General features: G+C 46.3%; 1 protein-coding gene across 1 annotated transcript in view; it reads left to right on the top strand.

Annotated features, from left to right (window-relative positions):
* The first annotated feature begins 17,791 nt into the window (after positions 1-17,791).
* Itm2c (integral membrane protein 2C) overlaps positions 17,792-19,531 on the top strand; it is a 13,816-nt gene continuing 12,076 nt past the window's right edge. The window contains exon 1 of the mRNA NM_001009674.1: positions 17,792-17,989. Coding sequence (NP_001009674.1) covers positions 17,864-17,989 — 126 coding nt within the window. The 5' untranslated portion in view covers positions 17,792-17,863. The remainder of the gene's footprint in view (positions 17,990-19,531) is intronic.

Here is a 19,531-nt window from a genome sequence, read left to right on the forward strand (position 1 = left end):
CGAGGGATAATACAGCTGGGCTCCGGGGAGCAGAATGGTTTATATGAGAGAGTAGAGCGAGCAGTGCTTCTCAACCTGTGGCTCTTGACCCCATGGGGCCACATCAGATATCCTGCATATCCGATATTTACATTATGATTCATAACAGTAGTATGATAACTGTACAGTTAGGAAGTAGTAACAAAGACAATTTTATGGTTGGGGGTCACTACAACATGAACTATTTAAAGGATTGTGCATTGGGAAGGTGGTTGAGAAGCTCTGAGTTGAAGCCTGGAAGATCCCTGAATATAAATACATTGCGGGCTGGAGAGATGGCTCAGCGGTTAAAAGCACTGTTTGCTCTTCCAGAGGTCCCAAGTTCAATTCCCAGCAACCACGTGGTGGTTCACCACCATCTGTAATGGGATCCGATGCTCTCTTCTGGTGTGTCTGAAGACAACGACAGTGTACTTATAAAAATAAAAATAAATAAATCTGAAAAAAGAAAAAATCACATACTACAAAAATGTGGATCAGTAGACAACAGATTACTCCAGAGAACTTTCTTTGTAGTGGTTAAAAGGGGTGAACTACTTTATTTGAGAGAGAGAGAGAGAGAGAGAGAGAGAGAGAGAGAGAGAGAGAGAGATCTCGCTTGGCCCAGAAACAACTTCCTCCACATATCCACATATTGCTAAAAAAGCAGAAAGCTGTGGTCAGGCAGTAGAAGGAACTGCAGATCCTGACCACTCTTGGCCGCTTTGTTTTGTTTATACAGGGACTTGCTATATCATCCTGGCTGGCCTCCAATTTACTAATCTTCTATCCTCTATCTCCCAACTGCTGGGATTACAAGTATATGCTATCATGCCCAGTTTAGAATCTAGAACATTCCTGAGGTGAGTAGATCCTATGGCCCTGCCAGAATCTGATCCAGAGGAGAACCAAGAAGAGGGAAACCAGAACATGGGCAGCTCCAGAGTGGACTCTAATACAAGGCTGGAGCTGCTGCAAACTGCATACTCAGACTGCACACTGGGCCCAGGGCACCACCAAGTTACAGCTGCCCCTGTGTCAAGCTCACCTCATTCTAATCTGAAGGTCAGTTTACAGTCACCCAACACCGCTGTCCAGCACATCCAAGACACCCAGTGAACTCCCAGATAAGATCAGTGCAGAGAGCCCCAGAGGAGGACTGTACCGTGATAGAGCTACAAAGGTTTTAATACAAGAGCCGTTCACCTAGCCAGAGCGGTGATACCTACCTGCCTGTGGTCTCAACACTCAGGAGGCTGAGGCAGAAGGATGGAGACTCCAGTCCTGGCTACTTGACTAAATAATGAAACATTGTCTCAAAACAAACAAACAAACAAAAACAAAATCAGAAACAAATACTGACAAAGACTTTCAGGGCAACAATGATATAATTGTTTCATCTAGAGGGATAGGAGCCAGAGGAAAAGACAGACAAACATACGTACATACATACATACATACATACATACATACATACATACATATATACATACATTCATACAAAAGAGAGAGAGAGAGAGAGAGAGAGAGAGAGAGAGAGAGAGAGAGAGAGAGAGAACGAGAATCAATCAACCAAGAATTCTATATCTAGGAACTGCTGATTTGGCCTAGCCAGTAAAGTCACTCGATGCCCTGAGTTTGATTCCTGGTGTAGGAGGAAAGGCAGCTGCCACCTCTATGTACACTGGAGACAGCGCAGCCACACAAGCATCTTCTCCAGGAGAACCTAATTGAGGACTGCCTGAGAGACCAAGGATCGGGGTGCAAGTGCCAGCCAATCGGGAACTGCCATTTAGAACAGGTGCTTTCTTGGGGCCAATGGTGCATGGGAGCAGGATATTAAAGAAGCTTGCAGCAGCGCTATTCTGTGTTTCTCACTGTGCCACCTCCCCTCTAACTCCCAAGGGCAGGGAGGTCAGGTGGAAAGTACTCCAAGACACAGGCAATACCCTGGTACCCTTATGGCGGGAGGACGACCAATGGCACAAGGGCACACAGAAGTAAGTAAACACAACTGAAAAAGATTTAGAGAAAAATCTAGTAAAGCTGACCTTCAAGGGGGACGGGAAAATGAAGGCATTTTCAAGGCAGACTGGGAGACCTACTACTCACCGACCTGTCTCAGAAGTAAATACTGGAGACAAGTCTTTAGGCTGAAGAAAGAGGAGCGGGTGGTAACTAAGTCTCTGGCAGGAAGAGTTCCAGATTAGAGGAATGTGTAGGTTTTGAAACATAAATATGCTTTCCCCTCTGACTTCCAAAGTTTATATAAAACAAGCGTGATACTGTAGCGTTTTGTTAATTTTGTAAATAAGTGTGCCGTCTATGACATAATGGCACACAGGAAAGAGGGGCAGAACTGGCATATGTGGAGCGAAGTTTCACTTTTTGCCCCAGTGGTTAGCATCAAACGTTGGTAAAATGAGGTAAAACACATAGTAATACCTAGAGCAGCCACTTTTTTAAGAAAAAAACCAACAAGAGTTAAAATGAAACTAAAAAAACATTGAGAACAACAGACAGAACCTTCTAATGAGAAAGGGGTTGGAGAGAAACAGGAGCGCTAAACAGGTCCTGAAGGGCAAATATCGTTGACAATATTAAAGTCTACCCCAGTGGAATGGGTCTCCAATCTGACCAGTAAAAAAAAAAAAAGCCAGATCTGGCGATGACATTCTGTCTGTGAGAGTCATTCCTCAGATTCGAACACTCAAATAAAGCTAAGTATGGTGAGGGAGTTTGGGGCCAGCCTGGGCTACACAATAGAATAATAATAGAATAGGACGTTATCTCAAACAAATATATAATAAAATAAAGAAAGATTCACAAACAGGTTGGAAATGAAAGGAGAGGAAGGAAAATATGGAAAAGAGTAAAACATGACCCTTTCGTGACCTGAGAGAGGAAAAGAACTAACGCGCCTTTGAGGAGGGCTCTCAAATGAGGAATTGCCTTCATCAGATTGGCCTGTGGCTGTGGCTGGGGGTAGGGTGGGGGAGGAGGCATTTTCTTAATTCCTAATTGACACAGGAGGGCCAGACTCCAAGGGATCTTCTCAAGAAAATGAAAGCAGGGGTCTGAAAGTGTCATGGGCCCGGTGTCTGCAGCAGCGGACTTGAGAACCACAGCCTTGAGGTAATGCAAGCACGGGACACAAGAACCAAGTGTGGCGGTCCCTACAGGGAACACGGAGTGACTGCTGCCTGCTGCCGCCTGGAGGGGCCGGAAGAACACTGTGCTGAGGACGAATCTTGGCACCGGAGACTGTACCTCAGCCACCTGTTTATGTGGCATAGCCTGCGTTTGGTGGGAAGTAGATCAAAAATGATTTCATCCCGAGGCCAGGACCAGGCATTAGCTGCAAACGGTGAGCGGAGACATTTTGAAGCATGTAAGATGTTCTGACACTGAGTTTTTTAAAAATAGTTCTCAATTCTACAAATGTACTAAAAAGCACCAAGTTTAAACTTTTTCTGTTTTAAAGAATCATTTGCTTCTATCCAGCTATCAGTTTGGTCACACTTTAGCATCAAAAGGAAGTTTGTACTTTGTTTCTGTTGTCTAATTGTAATGCATTGAGAAACTAATACTGATAATGTGTTTCCTTAGCACAATGCTTATCATTGAGACAGAAGAATACAGAGGCAAGGAGGGTAGCTCAGCAGGTAAAGTACTTGCCTTGCAAGCATGAGGACCTGAGTTCAAAGCCCAGGACTCACACAATAATGCTGGGTGTGGTGGCATGTGCTTGGAATCTCAGTGCTGGGCAGTTCCTTGGGGTTCACCATCAGCCAGCCTAGCTTACTGGGGGAGTTCCACACCAGTGACAGATTGTCTTAAGGAAAGATGAAATGGAGGAAGAGGGGCTTCGAAGATTGCTCAGCAGTTAAGAGTGCTTGCTGCTCTCCCATAGGACCTGGGTTCACTTCTCTACACCACACTGTATGACCCACAACCACCTCTAACTCCAACTCCAAGAATCCCAATGATATTCTGTCCATAAGAGTCATTCCTCAGGCTGGAGAGATGGCTCAGTGGTTAAGAGCACTGACTGCCCTTCCAGAGGTCCTGAGTTCATTCCCAGCAACCACATGGTGGCTCACAGCCATCTGTAATGAGATCTGATGCCCTCTTCTGGTGTGTCTGAAGTCAGCTACAGTAAACTCACACATACATACATACATACATACATACATACATACATACATACATACATATTTTTTTAAATAGAGTCATTCCTCAGATTCAAACACACAAATAGAGGCAAGCATGGTGAGGGAGTTTGAGGCCAGCCTGGGCTATAGAATGAGACTAGCCTTTGTGGGTGATCCCCCCACACACACACATGTGAGTACACACACACACACACACACACACACACATATGTGCACACACACAAAACCCAAGGTTGTCTGTCCTCTGACCTCCACATGCATATATATATACATGCTCCCACCCACACTCACACCAATAAATATACACCCTCACAAGTATATTGTTATTATTATTATTATTATTATTATATAAGAGTGTGCCAATAATAATAATAATGACCTTATTTCTGTCATACTGATGTGAAGATGACATAAAGACATTTCTGAGTAAACCTCAGCTGAGCATATTGCTAGCCCATGATTAGCTTACTGTAACTGCCACCGAGCGCTCAGGACCCAGAGAGGACCCAGATGGAAACAGGAAAAGGGGGAGAACCAGAAGGCAAATGGACGGTAAATATCAAAGGCAGTGCTATCTTTCCTCAATTTCCCTAGAAGGCAAGTCACTGTTCGGAGCAGTATGTAATAATACATCGTGAGAATCATAACGGTTAAGGAAGCACATTTGGAACAGATAAGAAAAGGCGCGGTTATGTGGTAAGAAACCCTTGTATTTTCAGAAGGTCTTTAACTTCATAGGATCCCGGGGTCAGCCACTCCCCTCCCCCTAAAGGTAAAGAGGTATATAGAAAATATAAATATCAAAGACCACACTATGCCTAATAAATAAGAGAAAGAAATGAGCCAAGGTCAAAAATGGATGGAGGCATAAAAATCAACCAGCAAGAGAACGGCCGAATTCTCCACCACAGCTGTACTTCCTCATGAAAGCCGGTTAAGACTCCACATCGAGGGCAGCAAGCAAGACCCAGCGCTACTCGCTGTGAGACGGTCGCTCTTTCAGTATAAAGATACAGACAAAGGTGAGCATGGAGATGGCTCAGCAGCTAAGAGCGTCGGCTGCTCCTGAGGAGGACCTGGTCCAGCTCTCAGCATCCATAACAGGAAGCTGTAACAGTAGTTCCAAAGGGTCTGAGATCTCTTGTGGCACGTGTGGTACGCATACATACATGCAGATGCTCCCATATATACGTAAAAGAAATATCTATATCGATGGATACATACATACATGCATATACATACATACATACATACATACATACATACATACATACATGGAGATAGATAAGTAGATATAGAGACAGAGATATATGTGTGTATAAGTTAAAACAAAGGCTTAAATAAAAACACACAAACACTAATTGCATCTAATCTGCCCAGATGAGCGCCAATAAAGGTTTAGAGTAAGAACTGTTGTCACCAGAGTTGAAGTTCGTTTCTCCCTTGCTCATTATTGAAAGAGAAAAGCAAAACACTTCACTTACTCCTTCCTTGGTGTTTAACGGGAAACTGGTCATGTGAGACAAAACCCATTACAAGGCCCCACACAGTCCCTCCTGCATCCCTCCCTGCATTCAAGACTCTACTGTCCCCAGACCAGGGGTGCGGCCTGATCCGTGGTGGGCAAGATGAAGCCTCCTGAGGATCAGAATGTAGGGTTTCCTCCATGGAAGACAGGGCTCCAGTCACATTGATTTAACGTATCCCTTCCCTGGTTCCTCCACTGGAATCAGCCACAGTCATGGTGACTGGTGGGGTCCAGGTGGAGGGCACCTTGACTTCAGTGTGCTGTGCCCTGTGGGTCCCAACCACCTAAGGCCACATAGTTTCTTCAAAGGGCCACAATGTTCTGGGTCACACTAATCTTAAAGGCATAGTCCTGTACTATGCCAGCAGCAATAAAGGGACCTTGGACCAGGTTCGGCTTCTCGGGTCCTTCAGGCTGAAGGTGCTGGGACGGGGGTTATAGAGTTCCACTGGGACCACTTTATGCAGGTAGAGACAGATTGACCGCTGGACTTTTCTGCCTACCTAGGAGAAAGGCATAAAAGTTTTGGGAAATCAGTTTTGTGGACAGTGGCAAAGGAGACCTTGATTCAACATTAATGGGTAGGGATGCAGCTCAGTGTGTGAAGTGTTTGTCTAATATTTGTAAAAACTAAAAACTGGCTGGGCTGATACACACCTATAATCTCAGTGCTTCAGACAGAGGAAGCAGGAAGATCAAAAGTTCAAGGGCATCCTCTGCTCCACGGTGACTGTCCTACTTTGACTTTTGTTGTGTGAGAAAACACTGACCAACACTTGAGGAGGAAATTGCTTCATTTCAGCCTACAGTCCGCCATTAAGTGAAGCCAGAGCAGGACCATAGGAACCTTGAGCGCACACTGAACCAGCAGAAACCGAGGCCCTGGAGGAATCCTGCTTACTGGCTTGCTCCCCCTAGCTTGTTCAGCCACCTTTCTTAAACAGCCCAGACCCACACACCCAATGATGGCACTCACAGTGGGCTAGGCCCTCCTCCATTAATTATCAGTCAAGAAAATGCCCTACAGATTTGCTCAAGGACAGTCTGGTGGGGGCAGTCCCTTAATTGAGATGCCCTCTCCCCATGCAGAGTAGTTCCTTTACACCACTGCAGTAAAACACCATGATCAATGCAACGTATAGAAGAAAGGGTTTATTTTACAGTTCCAGGGAGAGATGTGAGTCCATCACCGGCACAGCAGGGAGGCAGCAGGCAGCTGGACCAGCAAGCCACGCATTCACACCTTCAACCACAGACACGAACCAGAGAGAGTGACCTAGAAATGATACAAGGTTTCTGAAACCTCAAAGCCTGCCCCCAGACATGAACTTCCTCCAGCAAGGCCACACTCCTAAGCATACCACCAACTGGGGCCAAGTATCCCAGCATCTGAGCTTGTTGGGGTGGGGGGTGGCATTATCATTTAAGTCACAATTCCGGGGACCCCTCCCTCTACATGTGTCAGGGTGACAAGAACAACTAACAATCCTGTCTCAGAACAAACAAACAAACAACCACCACAACAAAAACCTTTAGTGGAAACCAGATTGGAGATTAAACTACCGGAGGGTGAGGGCAGTAGTCTAGTGGTAGAACACATGGGGGGTATGCACAAAACCTCTTCCAGACTCACACACAATTACTAGAAACAGACCAGAGGCCGTTAATACAAATCTTGAAATAACACATTACTTTGGCTTACAAAAAGCAGCCTTTAGAAAATGCATCTGTAATAGTCTTACGGGTGGAAAAAGGCAAGAACCCTTAGGCAGGATTAAGGGAGGCTGGGTGTGGAAATTGTGATCTCCAGGGATACAACCAAAGCAAGGTAAGAAAGGATAGGCAAGGAGAGCAAACAAAGTATCAAGCCTGTGAGAGGCCATTGCCGGGAGGGGAGCAATTGGAGGCCTTGGGATGGGGGATGGGAAAGGCAGTGTGGCTTGTGGGAGCTTGAAACCAGCTATAATAAGCCAGTTCAAAAATGGATGCCTCCTGGGGAGGCATTTGAAGAAACGTGCAAGTCAAAGAGATCCTTTAAAACAGTTTAAAAGGCGCCAAATGTCCATGAAATGAACTGAAATAGCTGATACCGTCTTATGTAAAGTCTGAAGGAGGCTCTGGTGGGGGTGGGTAACAGCCCTAGCAGGAACGGCAAGTCCTTTCTGGATGCAAGAAAAAGCATTGAATGCTCACCAGACACCCAATGGAAAGAGAAGTTACCCTTTAATGCTGAAGGAAACTGATTCCAAGGCAGATGGCAAGATTAACCATGCCGGACACTCAGAGGACACGAGCCAACATTCTGTCAGGAAAACTTAGACGAAGCATGGGCTGTGACAGAAGCCAGCCTGCTGCCTGTGAGAGAAGAAAACTCATGATGATGCGTGAAGAAGCCCTGTGGGTTGTAAGAAACCTCGGTCATTTTAGAAAAGTTACACAGTAGACCAAATAAATAAGTAAAATAATTTAAAAGAAGGTCTGGCACGAGGGCTAAAGTTATGTTTTAAGTTTAAATTAACAGCGCTTAAGCGATCTAGAAAACAATAATGCCTCTTAACCTGTAAATTCCACTTGCCTGAGGACAGATAGTTCTTAGAATCACCATGCCTGCCTGGATGCTGCCTTACTTCTTGCCTTGACGATAATGGACTGAACCTCTGAAACTGTAAGCCAGCTCCAATTAAATGTCCTTATAAGAGTTGCCTCCTTGGTCATGGTTTCTCTTCACAGAAGTAAAACCCTAACTAAGACATCCATTAATCACAGGCAAGTCTGGTGGGTATCCACGTGCTGTCCCGAGGCTCCAAGAGGCTGTCTATGTCTCTTGCTGCCTGCCCTCCCTCCAAGTCCATTGTCAGCAAAGTGGTCTCCATCGTCCTGGTGCCCTGATAAATTACAAAAGACAATGATGGTGATATATTGTGAAAAATAAAACCACAATGATTTCCCAAGGGCCCTAAAGCTTAGCAGATTATATTAATGATTTCTGTGTCTGTGACCAAAATTCCTGACAGGGAAAAAAAAAAAAAGAGGATGGAAAGATTTATTTTGGCTCACAGTGTCTCAGGCTTCAACCCATGGTCACTGGGAACCATGTTTGTGGGCAAAACATCATGGCAATGAGAGTCCTATCCAAAACCGTTTGCTTCTTGGTAGGAGGAAACAGGAAGAGACTGGGGCAACCGCGGAGGACAAGCCCCAGGTGACCTATCTCCTCCATCCAGGCTTCACCTCCCATCCCTCAGCACTTCCTGATAATGACATCCGATCACGAATCCCCTAATTAAATAGATTAAACTGTTGATTCGGTCAGAGCCCTCGTTATCTAGTTCTTTCTGGAAACATCATAACATCCACAGCCGCAAACATCATAACACCCACAGCCACAGCAGAACTTAACTAATATCTTAGGCCCTTCTCAAGTCAAAACTAGCCAGCACACAAACTCACTCACATACACACATTCATTCACACACCCACTCATTCACACACATACGCACACTTACACACACACACACACACACACACACACACACACACACACATGCTTGACAAAGATAAACCATATTTCTAGATGAGAAAATTGCAGAATGTCAATTGCCCCCTGAATTAGGTCAAATTCAAAACCAGCCTGGGCTACATAACGAGTTCCTCTTCTTAGTGAGCGTTTGCCCTGAGGTGATTCATCGAAAGCACGGGGAGATGGCAGCGAACACTCAGGATGAAGCCCTTGTTTAGGGGGCATTCATTCCAAAGACACAGATCCTGGAGAGAGACAGGTAATTGAGGTGACAGACCCAGACACAGATCGGGGAAAGAGTGCCTCAGCTGCCAGTGCGGTGACTAAGCAGGACAGGAGGGACCCATGTGTGCAGGGAGTGAGAGGTGATTGGAAGAAGGTTGGGGTCAGCAGAGCCTGACTTGACAGAACGGGGTCTGGAGCCTTCTGGCTGGGGCTTAGGATTTATTCTGAAGGAAACGAAAAGGCAGAGTGAGATTTAGGTAGGGTCAAGGCCTGACCTGGCCTAATTTATGTTTGATAATTAATTAATCAATTCATGTGTTCATGTGGGTAGGCACACATTTCTGTGTGTGCATGAGGAGATCAGAAGACAACCTGGGCTGTTGGTGTCATCTACCTTTTGGGTTGAGGCAGAGTCTCTCATTAGCCTGGACTCTGCCTGCTAGACTAGACTAGCCCACCAATGAGCCTCCTGCTACTCTCTACCTCCCACTTTGTCATTGTTGAACTTACAAGAGTCTGTCATCTGCTCCATTCTTTATGCGGGTGCTGAGGGATCGGAACTCAGGTCTTCGCACTCACTGGACGAGGGCTCTACTGACTGAACTGTGGCTCAACACTGAGTTACATTTCAAAGTGAGCCCCCGCTTCAAGGAGAGCAGGTTTTGGGTATATTACAGGAGATGGTCCAAGAGAGGTGGAGCAAGATCAAGGCGTGAGAAGTGGGCAGCTCTGGACCGATGGAAGAGGCAGGGTCCAGGAAACAGGCTTGGGGATCCAGCGGAGGGTGCGAGACAGAGGCAGCAAGAATGATGTCAAAGTTTGGGTCTCAAATGTTAGAGCAGCATGGGGAAGGTGGAGACAAGAGCAGTGTGGAGGAGGGAATACTTCAATGGAGGAAGTGTGGTGGGGTAAGTCATCTGAAGAACATGTCACCAACACTAATCAGATAATTCACAAGATGCGTGCTGCATTGACTGACGAACGTTCGCTGCGGTGGCTAGCCCCCAGCTTAAGTTTTTCCACCTCTCTCCTTCTAACCCTGAACTACGTGCTCAGTCTCAAGGCCTACTGGATTTCAAGATAACAGCCCTGGCAGGAAAGAGGTTTTCTCTCAGCTTGCTTCAAACCATCTGGTTTGAGCCTCAAGATCTCTTGATTTACGTTCTCCCTCCTGGACCTCGGGAAAGCCCAGGTTACATCGCCCATGTGCTCCTGTGCACACATGCTATATCTGGCCATTGTACATCCCAGGATCTACACCTAATACAATCCTCGTTCCCATCTCGAGTTGCTCCTCATCATGAAAGGGAGGTCTCCCCATCTTGAAGATCCCAATTTAAAACCTAGACCATCTAAAACAGTTGTCCCATGAGCAGCAATCTGACTCTTAGGAAACCAGGAGGACAGGGATAAAAGGACTCATGACAGGTTCATAGACATCTCCGTGGCTTCTCCGCTTGCCAGAGAAATCATTTGGGAGAACATAGACGCTTCTCAACGTAATAAAATGCAGCGTATCGAAAGGCAGAAACCTGTGAACACCCATTAAAATAGAACCCACGTTTGATGACACAGAAGCGTTCGGAACATCTTGTTAAGTGTCAAAAGCAGATAGAGGCACTTAGCCAGGCTTGGTACTCACCTGTAATCCCAGCACAGAAGAGGCTGAGACTGGAAGCTTACGGCTCTGAGCTAGCAGAAAAAGAAAAGCATGGGTGGGAGAGAGAAGAAAAGAATGAAGGGAAGGAGTGGATGAAGGGAGAAACTGTACAGTTTCTTTTAGACAGTTTCTTTCAACTAAGTGGGCGTAGGCATGTGAGTACCCAGCAACTACACAACAAGGCTGCTGACGGGGGATATTCTAGGGAGTGATGCAATATGCTGACTGTGTAGATCCCTCTGAACACCCGAATTCTATGCTGAAGTCCTGATCCCTAAGACCCCCTAATGTCCTAGAACAGAAGTTATTAAAGATGTCCTTATTTAAAATATGGTCATCAGAGAGAGCCTGAACCCAACTTGAGGTCCTTGAGAAGGCGCATTGCAGACCCACACAGGGAAGAGAGAAGCCGGAGGTGAGGGGTTCACACCAACACTACAGACTCACAGGAGGGCAGCAGCGGCTGAGAGAAAGACCTGGGAGAGTCTCTCACAGAGGCGTTAGAAGGACCCACCCTGCTTATACCGCACTCCAGAATGGAGACAAACTCTTGTCTGCGAATTCGAATTCCTAGACTTCTTATCCACACAGTCCGAAAATCTATACACACACCGAGTGTATCCACAGAAAAAGAAATTGTTTCCATTTTAAATATCATTTTTAATTTAAAATGGAGTCCTCTGATCTCAGTTAAGGAGATAAAAACAATACAAACAAAAAAACAAACCAGGGGGTTGGGGATTTAGCTCAGTGGTAGAGCACTTGCCTAGCAAGCGCAAGGCCCTGGGTTCGGTCCCCAGCTCCGAAAAAAAGAAAAAAGAAAAAAGAAAAAAAAAAAAAAAAACAAAACACCACTTGCCTCAAAGTGTAATATCTAAAAATTGCAGGTGCCCCCCCTCTTTTAATGTTTCAAATTGGAAAAGAAAACCCATGGCACTACAGGGGAAGGGGAGGACATAGGAAGGAAATTACTGTGGTGGCGGTGTGGGTGGGTTTTTCCTGGATGCCCTCTGTGAAGGTTAGTGAGGATGTGCACGTCGATGTTGTCTACAATGGGGAAAACCGGAAGCTGCCTAGACACCTACACGGGATGTTGTTTGGATTACTGTTCCTCCAAATTCTATGCTGGCTTTTAAAAAAAAAATTCCTTCTTTCTTTGTAAAACATTTTATTATATTTTTTGTTTGTTTGTGAGGAAGACACAGGGTGTGTAGATGCCACGGTGCACATGTGGAGGTCAGAGGGCAGCTCACTTGTGGCAATCAGTTCTCTCCTCCCACCATGCCAGTCCTGGGGATTGAACTCAGGTCTTTATGCTTGGCATCAGACACCTTTACCTGCTGAGCCATCTCTTAATGTTCTTAATTATCTTGTTAATGCTAATACTACTATCTCAGGAAAAAGATGTTTTCTTCAAACTGTAAACAGACTAGAACAAGAAAACAGATTTTTAGGCAGAACTGATGTAAAACAGAAACAAAAATAAACCACTGATTTCAAACTGGTTTTAAATAAATAAGTAAATACATACAATCTGTAAATATCTGACAATTAATATTTTTAATTTAAAAAATAACAAAGCACAGCTGAACGTGGCGGTATATGCCTTTGATCCCAGCAGAGGCTGGTGGATCTTTGTGAGTTCAAGGCCAGCCTGAACTTACTCTACAAGAATAAGTTCCCTGACAGCCAAGGCTCTACAGAGAAACCCTGTCTTGAAAACAACAACAGCAACAATCAAACAAAACAGAGCAAAGTAGTGTAACGCCACAGATAAGAGTGTTTGTTGGTTGACCGGGCTCACACCTGAGGCTTTCACATGCTAGGGTGTCACAGTTGCCTGGCTGGCTCTGGACTCACTCTGTAGGACAGACGGGACTTGAACTTTCAATTCTGCCTCAGCCTCCCACAGTAAAGGACATTTTAACCTGCCAAATGAAGGGCACTTTTTTTTGTTTTTGTTTTTGTTTTTGTTTTGTTTTCTCTTTTTTCCGGAGCTGGGGACCGAACCCAGGGCCTTGCGCTTGCTAGGCAAGTGCTCTACCACTGAGCTAAATCCCCAACCCCTGAAGGGCACGTTTTGACCCAAGCTATTTCTGACCTTTTGCTTACTCACCCCTCCTTAGGCAACCTGATGCTACCTGCTCCAAGAGAAGCCCCACTGCATGGATACATATTTAGACCTCACAGCGAGCCTTCTGGATCCATCTCACATGGGTAATGACGTATGGAGTCCTCAGGCTTCTCCGTTCTGCCTTCTGGCTTCTGGACACACACACACACACACACACACACACACGTCTAGAGTAGGGTATTCTCCTGTTAAATGTCTCGAGCAAATGACATTCATAGTTTTCAACCATGCTAGGTGACCAGTTCTCAAGCTTCAGGGGCTGTAGCACCGGCGTTCTAGCAGAGGGAAGAACCATCTGGCAAGCACTAGGGGGTGGGAGGGTGGAGGTCGCAACGACGTTGTACAGAAGAAAAGAAAGACCAAGATATTGACTCAAGTTCCTTGACCTTGGAGCTATTGACATCTTAGATGGAATGATTCCTCGCTCTGGGGACTGTCCTGCACATTATGGGATGCTCAGCAATGTCCTTGTCCTCTACCTATGAGAGACAAGTAATTCATACTACACCGTAGCTGAGACAACTGAAATGTCTAAATTTGCCAAGTGCCTCTTTGGGGGAGACAAAAATAGCCCCAAGAGCGCAAGCAGACACACACACACACACACACACACACACACACACACACACACACACACACAGAGAGAGAGAGAGAGAGAGAGAGAGAGAGAGAGAGAGAGAGAGAGTAGACCCAATTCTACTAAATACAAACTGTGAACACAGGCTGATGGGGAAAGAGAGAGTCAAAAAGATTGGAGACAGCTGAGGAGGCTCCTCTGTGAGGAGAGTGTTTGCCTAGCATGGAGGAGGTCCAGAGTTCCATTCAGCGATTAAGAGCACTGGCCTTCTTCCAGAGGAAGGGGATTCAATTCTCGGCACCTTCATGGTGGCTCCCAGCATCTGTAACTCCAGTTCCAGGGGATACAACCCCCTCCTTTGGACTCTTCAGGCACTACATGCACATGGTACATGGACATGCGCAGGCAAAACACCCATACACATAAAACAGTAAACATCTTTAAAATATTTGAGTTCATCATCATTCTGCAGTATTTAGCATGTTTGAAGACAGCTTGGGCACATGCAACATCTCTCATTTTAATAGGAAAATAATGCGGTGGTATAAACAGTGCTATTGTGGTTTTTATTGTGATTGCTATTTTTCCCTTTATACTTTCTCACGCCTTTCGAGATGAATACCCATTATGTCAAATCAATGGATTACAAAGCCATTTCTCCCCTCTCAGTCTTTCGGACCTGAGGTACACGGCTGTCCTGGGAGGACACTTGCCTAACGCTCCTCACTGCTCCGAGGACTAGGTCTCTCTTCCCAGAGAGGCTGCTAGTTTTCTTTTGCATTTGTCAGAATTTTGTGTCTGACTGTATCTTTGCCTTGAATTAACTGACACGCCAGTAGAATTAGCTGTTCCTTTCATCTGAGAGAGGCGTCCAGCTAAATGGCTTCCATGTTGAGAGCGATTTTGGGGAAGATGATTGCCTGAGAACATTTTTCCTTGATTATAGGCCATTAGGCTTTTCTACTTCTTCTCTAGTCCATCTTGCCCATTTATATTTTTCTGAAAAAAAATTCATTTTTCAATGTTTACATTTACTAGAAAGGATTATATGTAAAAAGACCTTATAATTTGCATGATCTGTCACCCCTATGGTTTAAAACCATTCGTTCTCCTTGTACTGACACTTTCTCTTGTTACAACTATATTTTCTTTTTTTTTAAATATTTTATTTATTTATTATATATGAGTACATTATAGCTGTCTTCAGACACACCAGAAGAGGGCATCAGATTTCATTACAGATGGTTGTGAGCCACCATGTGGTTGCTGGGATTTGAACTCAGGACCTCGGGAAGAACAGTCGGTGCTCTTAACCGCTGAGCCATCTCTCCAGCCCACAACTATATTTTCTAAAGATTGTCTCTTTTTGTGGATTCTTTCCAAAGTACCCCATCTTCAATATCCTTACGACATCTCCAGTTTTCCATTGTTTCCTGTCTGTTTTGCTTTGTTTTTGTTTTTTGTTTTTTGTTTTGTCTTTTTTTATCATCATAACAAATTCCAGCAGCATGCAAACTTAATGAAGAAAGGTTTATCAAGCTCCTTCTTTTGGAAGACAGTGGGCATTGTTCATAGTGAGGGCTTTCTGGGCACCTCAGCATCTGTAAAACCCAAAGCCAGAGAGTCCGAGTAGAGCCAGGCTCAGGCTTCCCTGGCAGCCTTCTTATGAGAAAGGATGAGTATCCCCAAAGAAACCTCTAAACTCTTCCGAGAGCAATCTCCCCAATTAGGACCTAAATACCTCCCAGGCCCCACCTCCTAAAAGTCCTACCCAACATTGTCACACCGAGGACCAGATTCCCCAGCATATGACCCTTTAAACTGCATCTACACTGTATCAACCACATCCCTGCAGGATACAAGGCTACCATTCACAGTATCTTCGGATATGTCAGTACTTCAAGTGTCCATCACTAGTTCCCTTGAACTTGGAAAGTCCCCCAGCGCTTTATCCTCTCAGCATTTCCTTCTCACACTGTCGCTTTGGTTGTCTCAGCATCTCCAGCCATTAATACTTCTGTATTACTCAGGGTTATGTAGAGGAACAGAACTGATAGAGATATATATCAGTTTTTACTTATGAATGTGTATATGTATATAAGTGTGTATATATAGGGATATATATGATACATGTATCACATATATAATAGAGGAGAGCAATATATATCATAATACATATTATATATCATATGCATATACATCATAATATATACCAATCTGAGAGTCCAGCTGTTTGTTGTTCGGTCTACAAGGCTGTCTGTCTCAGCTGGTCCTCGGTATAGGACAGAATCCCAAAGAAGTAGCTCTAATGCCAGTGAAGGAACAGGCTTTGCAGCTAGAGTGAAGGAAAGCAGGGAAAGTTTCCATCATTAACGTCCTTTATATATGGGCTGACAGAAGAAGGTATGGTCCAGATTAAAGGTAGATTTTTTTTTCTGCTTCAAAACATTAGGATTTAAAGAGGGTCTTCCCACTTCTTATGACTTAATTGGGACAATTAAATCCCTCCCAGGCGAACGCAGCCACTTGGCTCTTAGTTAATCTCAGATGCAGTAAGTTAACAACCAAGAACATCCATCCCAAGTTCCCTTTTCACACTTCCTGCCAACTGCAGTGGATGACTTTTCAAGATAGAACTTCCACTGCCGCCCCTGATCCTTCAGGGTTTGGATCACAGCTGCTTTACTTTGAGAGAGAGCTGGCAGTGTTATAACCTTCCCTTCCAAGAATACGGCATTTCTCCACTCACTTGAGGTATAAACCCTTGGTGGAATTTTGTGCCTTTTAAAAACTTGGCTTATAAGATTTATTCCCAGATCTAAGGAGTTGGTTCAGTGGGTGAGAGCGCTTGCTGCGAAAGCACAACGACCTGAGTTCAGATCCCCAGAACACTTGTAAAATAATGATGCATGTGTTTGTAAGTCCAGCATTTGGATGGAGGAGGAGACAGAGCCAGTGACTCCCGAGAATTCACCAGCCAGCCAGCGTCAGGCTCAGTGAGAGCCCATCTTAAAGGAACAGGGAAGAGCAATAGCAGAAGACATCAGTTGTCGGCCTCTACATACATTCAAACTTTATACCCATGTGCACACTGTCCAAGCCCTAACAGGTAGGAGAAGGCAGTAGACGCAGCCTACTGGACTGCCCTCCATAAGCTGGAAGAATCCTCTGCCTCCCACTCTGAGCATCACTGCAGAACTGCTGTCAGACACGGCATGCTGGATGCAATCACAGCCTGGACCAGGAACAGCGAGGAGAGATCTAGGGCTTTATTATCAAGAGGTGGCCCTGCAACCTAAGCCTTGGCTTCTTACTGGTACCAGTGATACTTTCGCAGGAGCAGAGTCGTGACTGGAACCCAAAATCTCTGGCCCAGCCCCTGTAATACTTGTCATTATTTTCCAGTCACGATTACGCTCCTGCAAAGTATCATAGGACTTGTGCACCCCAAGTTTCCCACTTCCACTCCCTGAAGGTTTTGCAGGAAGAAGGATAGAGAAGGAGGCATGGTGGCCAATGAAGGGCGTGGGGATGGATTTAGAATTCAGGACAGAGGCAAGCAGCTAGGCATCTGGACTCGATGCCCCTTTCCAGCCTAACACATGTTGGAGAAGGAAAGCTTAGGAAGTTAGTCTGCTTCATCTCTCAGCATAAAGAAAGAGGAAGCAAGATCGAGGAGCAGGGAGATGCAGTTTGTTAGAAGTACGTTGCCAGGCAACGCCGTGTTAACCGAAATGTGAGGCTGCTAGTCTTGCGCAGGGAGAAGGAAGGGGCCCAATGAATGAATATGAACAAGAAGTGGAAGGAACCTCAGCATTCTTCAGCTACAGTGCTGCGCGGTGAAGCTCGGCGCAGGCGTCTGGTCCTTCCGTGGAAGGCGGGGCGGGACGTGTTCGGGGCGGGGATAGAGGCGAGGACTCCCAAGCCATCCAAACTTCCGGTGCCTGCAGCGCAGCAAGAAGTAGGCACTGCGATCGAGGTTGCACGGGCAAGGGCTGCAGGGAGCAGGCGCGGGTCAGCGCAGCCATGGTGAAGATCAGCTTCCAGCCCGCGGTAGCGGGCGTCAAGGCCGAAAAAGCAGACAAAGCAGCGGCGTCTGGTCCGGCCTCGGCATCTGCCCCGGCCGCGGAGATTCTGCTGACGCCGGCGAGGGTGAGAGGCACTGGGTCTCAATGGGAGGCGGGGCGGGGCGGGGCGGGGGTCGTCGAGGGACCTAGGCTTTCCCCAGTGGCCGCGGAGACCAGCGGAACCTTGGAGTCACGAGCGGAAGCGGGGTGACGGGCCTGAAAAGGTTGCTCCATCCCCATCTCGGAAAGGGTCTCAGGTCCTTCCCCACAGCGGCAGTCGAAAGCAGAACTGGTCCTTAACTGGGAACACATACAGGGTCTCTTCCAAATGTGGGGGTTTCTGGGTGCGCAGTTCCAAAATAAAGGAAGGTGGCGGGCCCATGAAAGTTTGAAGAATGTTGGCGAAGGTTTGCGTCTGGTTCCAATCAAGGGGCAGGGGCCGGGGAAGCCAGTCCCCGAGTGGGGGAGGGGAGGCGGGTTGAACGTAATTTCCCCAAAGTGAGGTGATGGGGCCTGATTGGTTGGGGAATTTGGCTGGGGAAACTCTGGTTAGTAACAAAAGGGAGGTGCCATTGTTTTGGTCCTCAAATGGGGACTGTGGTGGGTGGAGAACTGGCAGACCTAAGTAATGAGCCTTCTCCCATTTCACACCTGCGTGTCCTGGATCTTTGCTTCCTTCTCTGGCTTCCAGCTACGTTGTTACCATCCTGTTACCATCCGCTGAGTGGACTCCCCACTGCCCCAGTGCCCTAGACATCCCTAGTCACTCAGCTGGCTTTGTGTGGACTGGCCTTGGCGTGTCCCGCCTTCTCCTGGCTGGGGGAGACCCAGGTCATTTCCGCCATGGAAAACTGTTGTGTGGAGTGTGTTGGGGGAGGACTCGTGGCAGTCACTGACTGGAAGGACTGGTAACGAAAAGTGGACCCATTCCGTCTTGCTCCACTAAAGGTGTTTTCATGGCCACTGTCACACACACACACCCCCCAGCGGTTCTGGGGCACAACAAGCCCAGCCTTTCCATCCAGGCAGAACTTAAAAAAAAAAAAAAAAAAAAAAAAAAAGCCCTTCCACTTCCTCCTCCCAGATCAAGTTTTGGAGCTCTAATTCTGCCTTGCCCGGGCATATTTAAGGAACGGTGTGGAGTGTGATCTAGAAGAGGAGTCATGCATTGGGCCGGTGAGAGCCGAGACCAAGACTCTGAGGAATGCCAGGGTTTCTGGCAGCTCTGGTTATCCTTGTGCTCTAATCACTACAGCATGTAGCAGTTCACACCCCAACAAGAATTCATGGGCCACCCAGGCCTGCGTTGAAGGATCTCTGAGCACCTCCAGTGAGCAGCTTCTTCATCTGAAGCTAGATGGAGGAGGATACCCCAATACTTGACTTTGGTTTGCAGTTTTAAAAGTTTGCCCTAGGCTTAAGCTTCCTTTATCACTTCCAGGAAGGTCCCTCCTCCCTTCCTCTTAGCCTGGATATGGGGCCCCCCCGGAACTGGTTAGTGGCAGATTGTCTGTTCTCGGGTACCCAGTAAAGACCTGGAACTGGAACCCAACTGCTTAAAGTCTAAGGACGATCTAGGAGCAGGAAGGACTAACTTGAACAACTCAGGAATGTCATTACCACCCGG

Source organism: Rattus norvegicus, chromosome 9, assembly GCF_036323735.1.
Source record: "Rattus norvegicus strain BN/NHsdMcwi chromosome 9, GRCr8, whole genome shotgun sequence".
Taxonomy (NCBI): domain Eukaryota; kingdom Metazoa; phylum Chordata; class Mammalia; order Rodentia; family Muridae; genus Rattus; species Rattus norvegicus.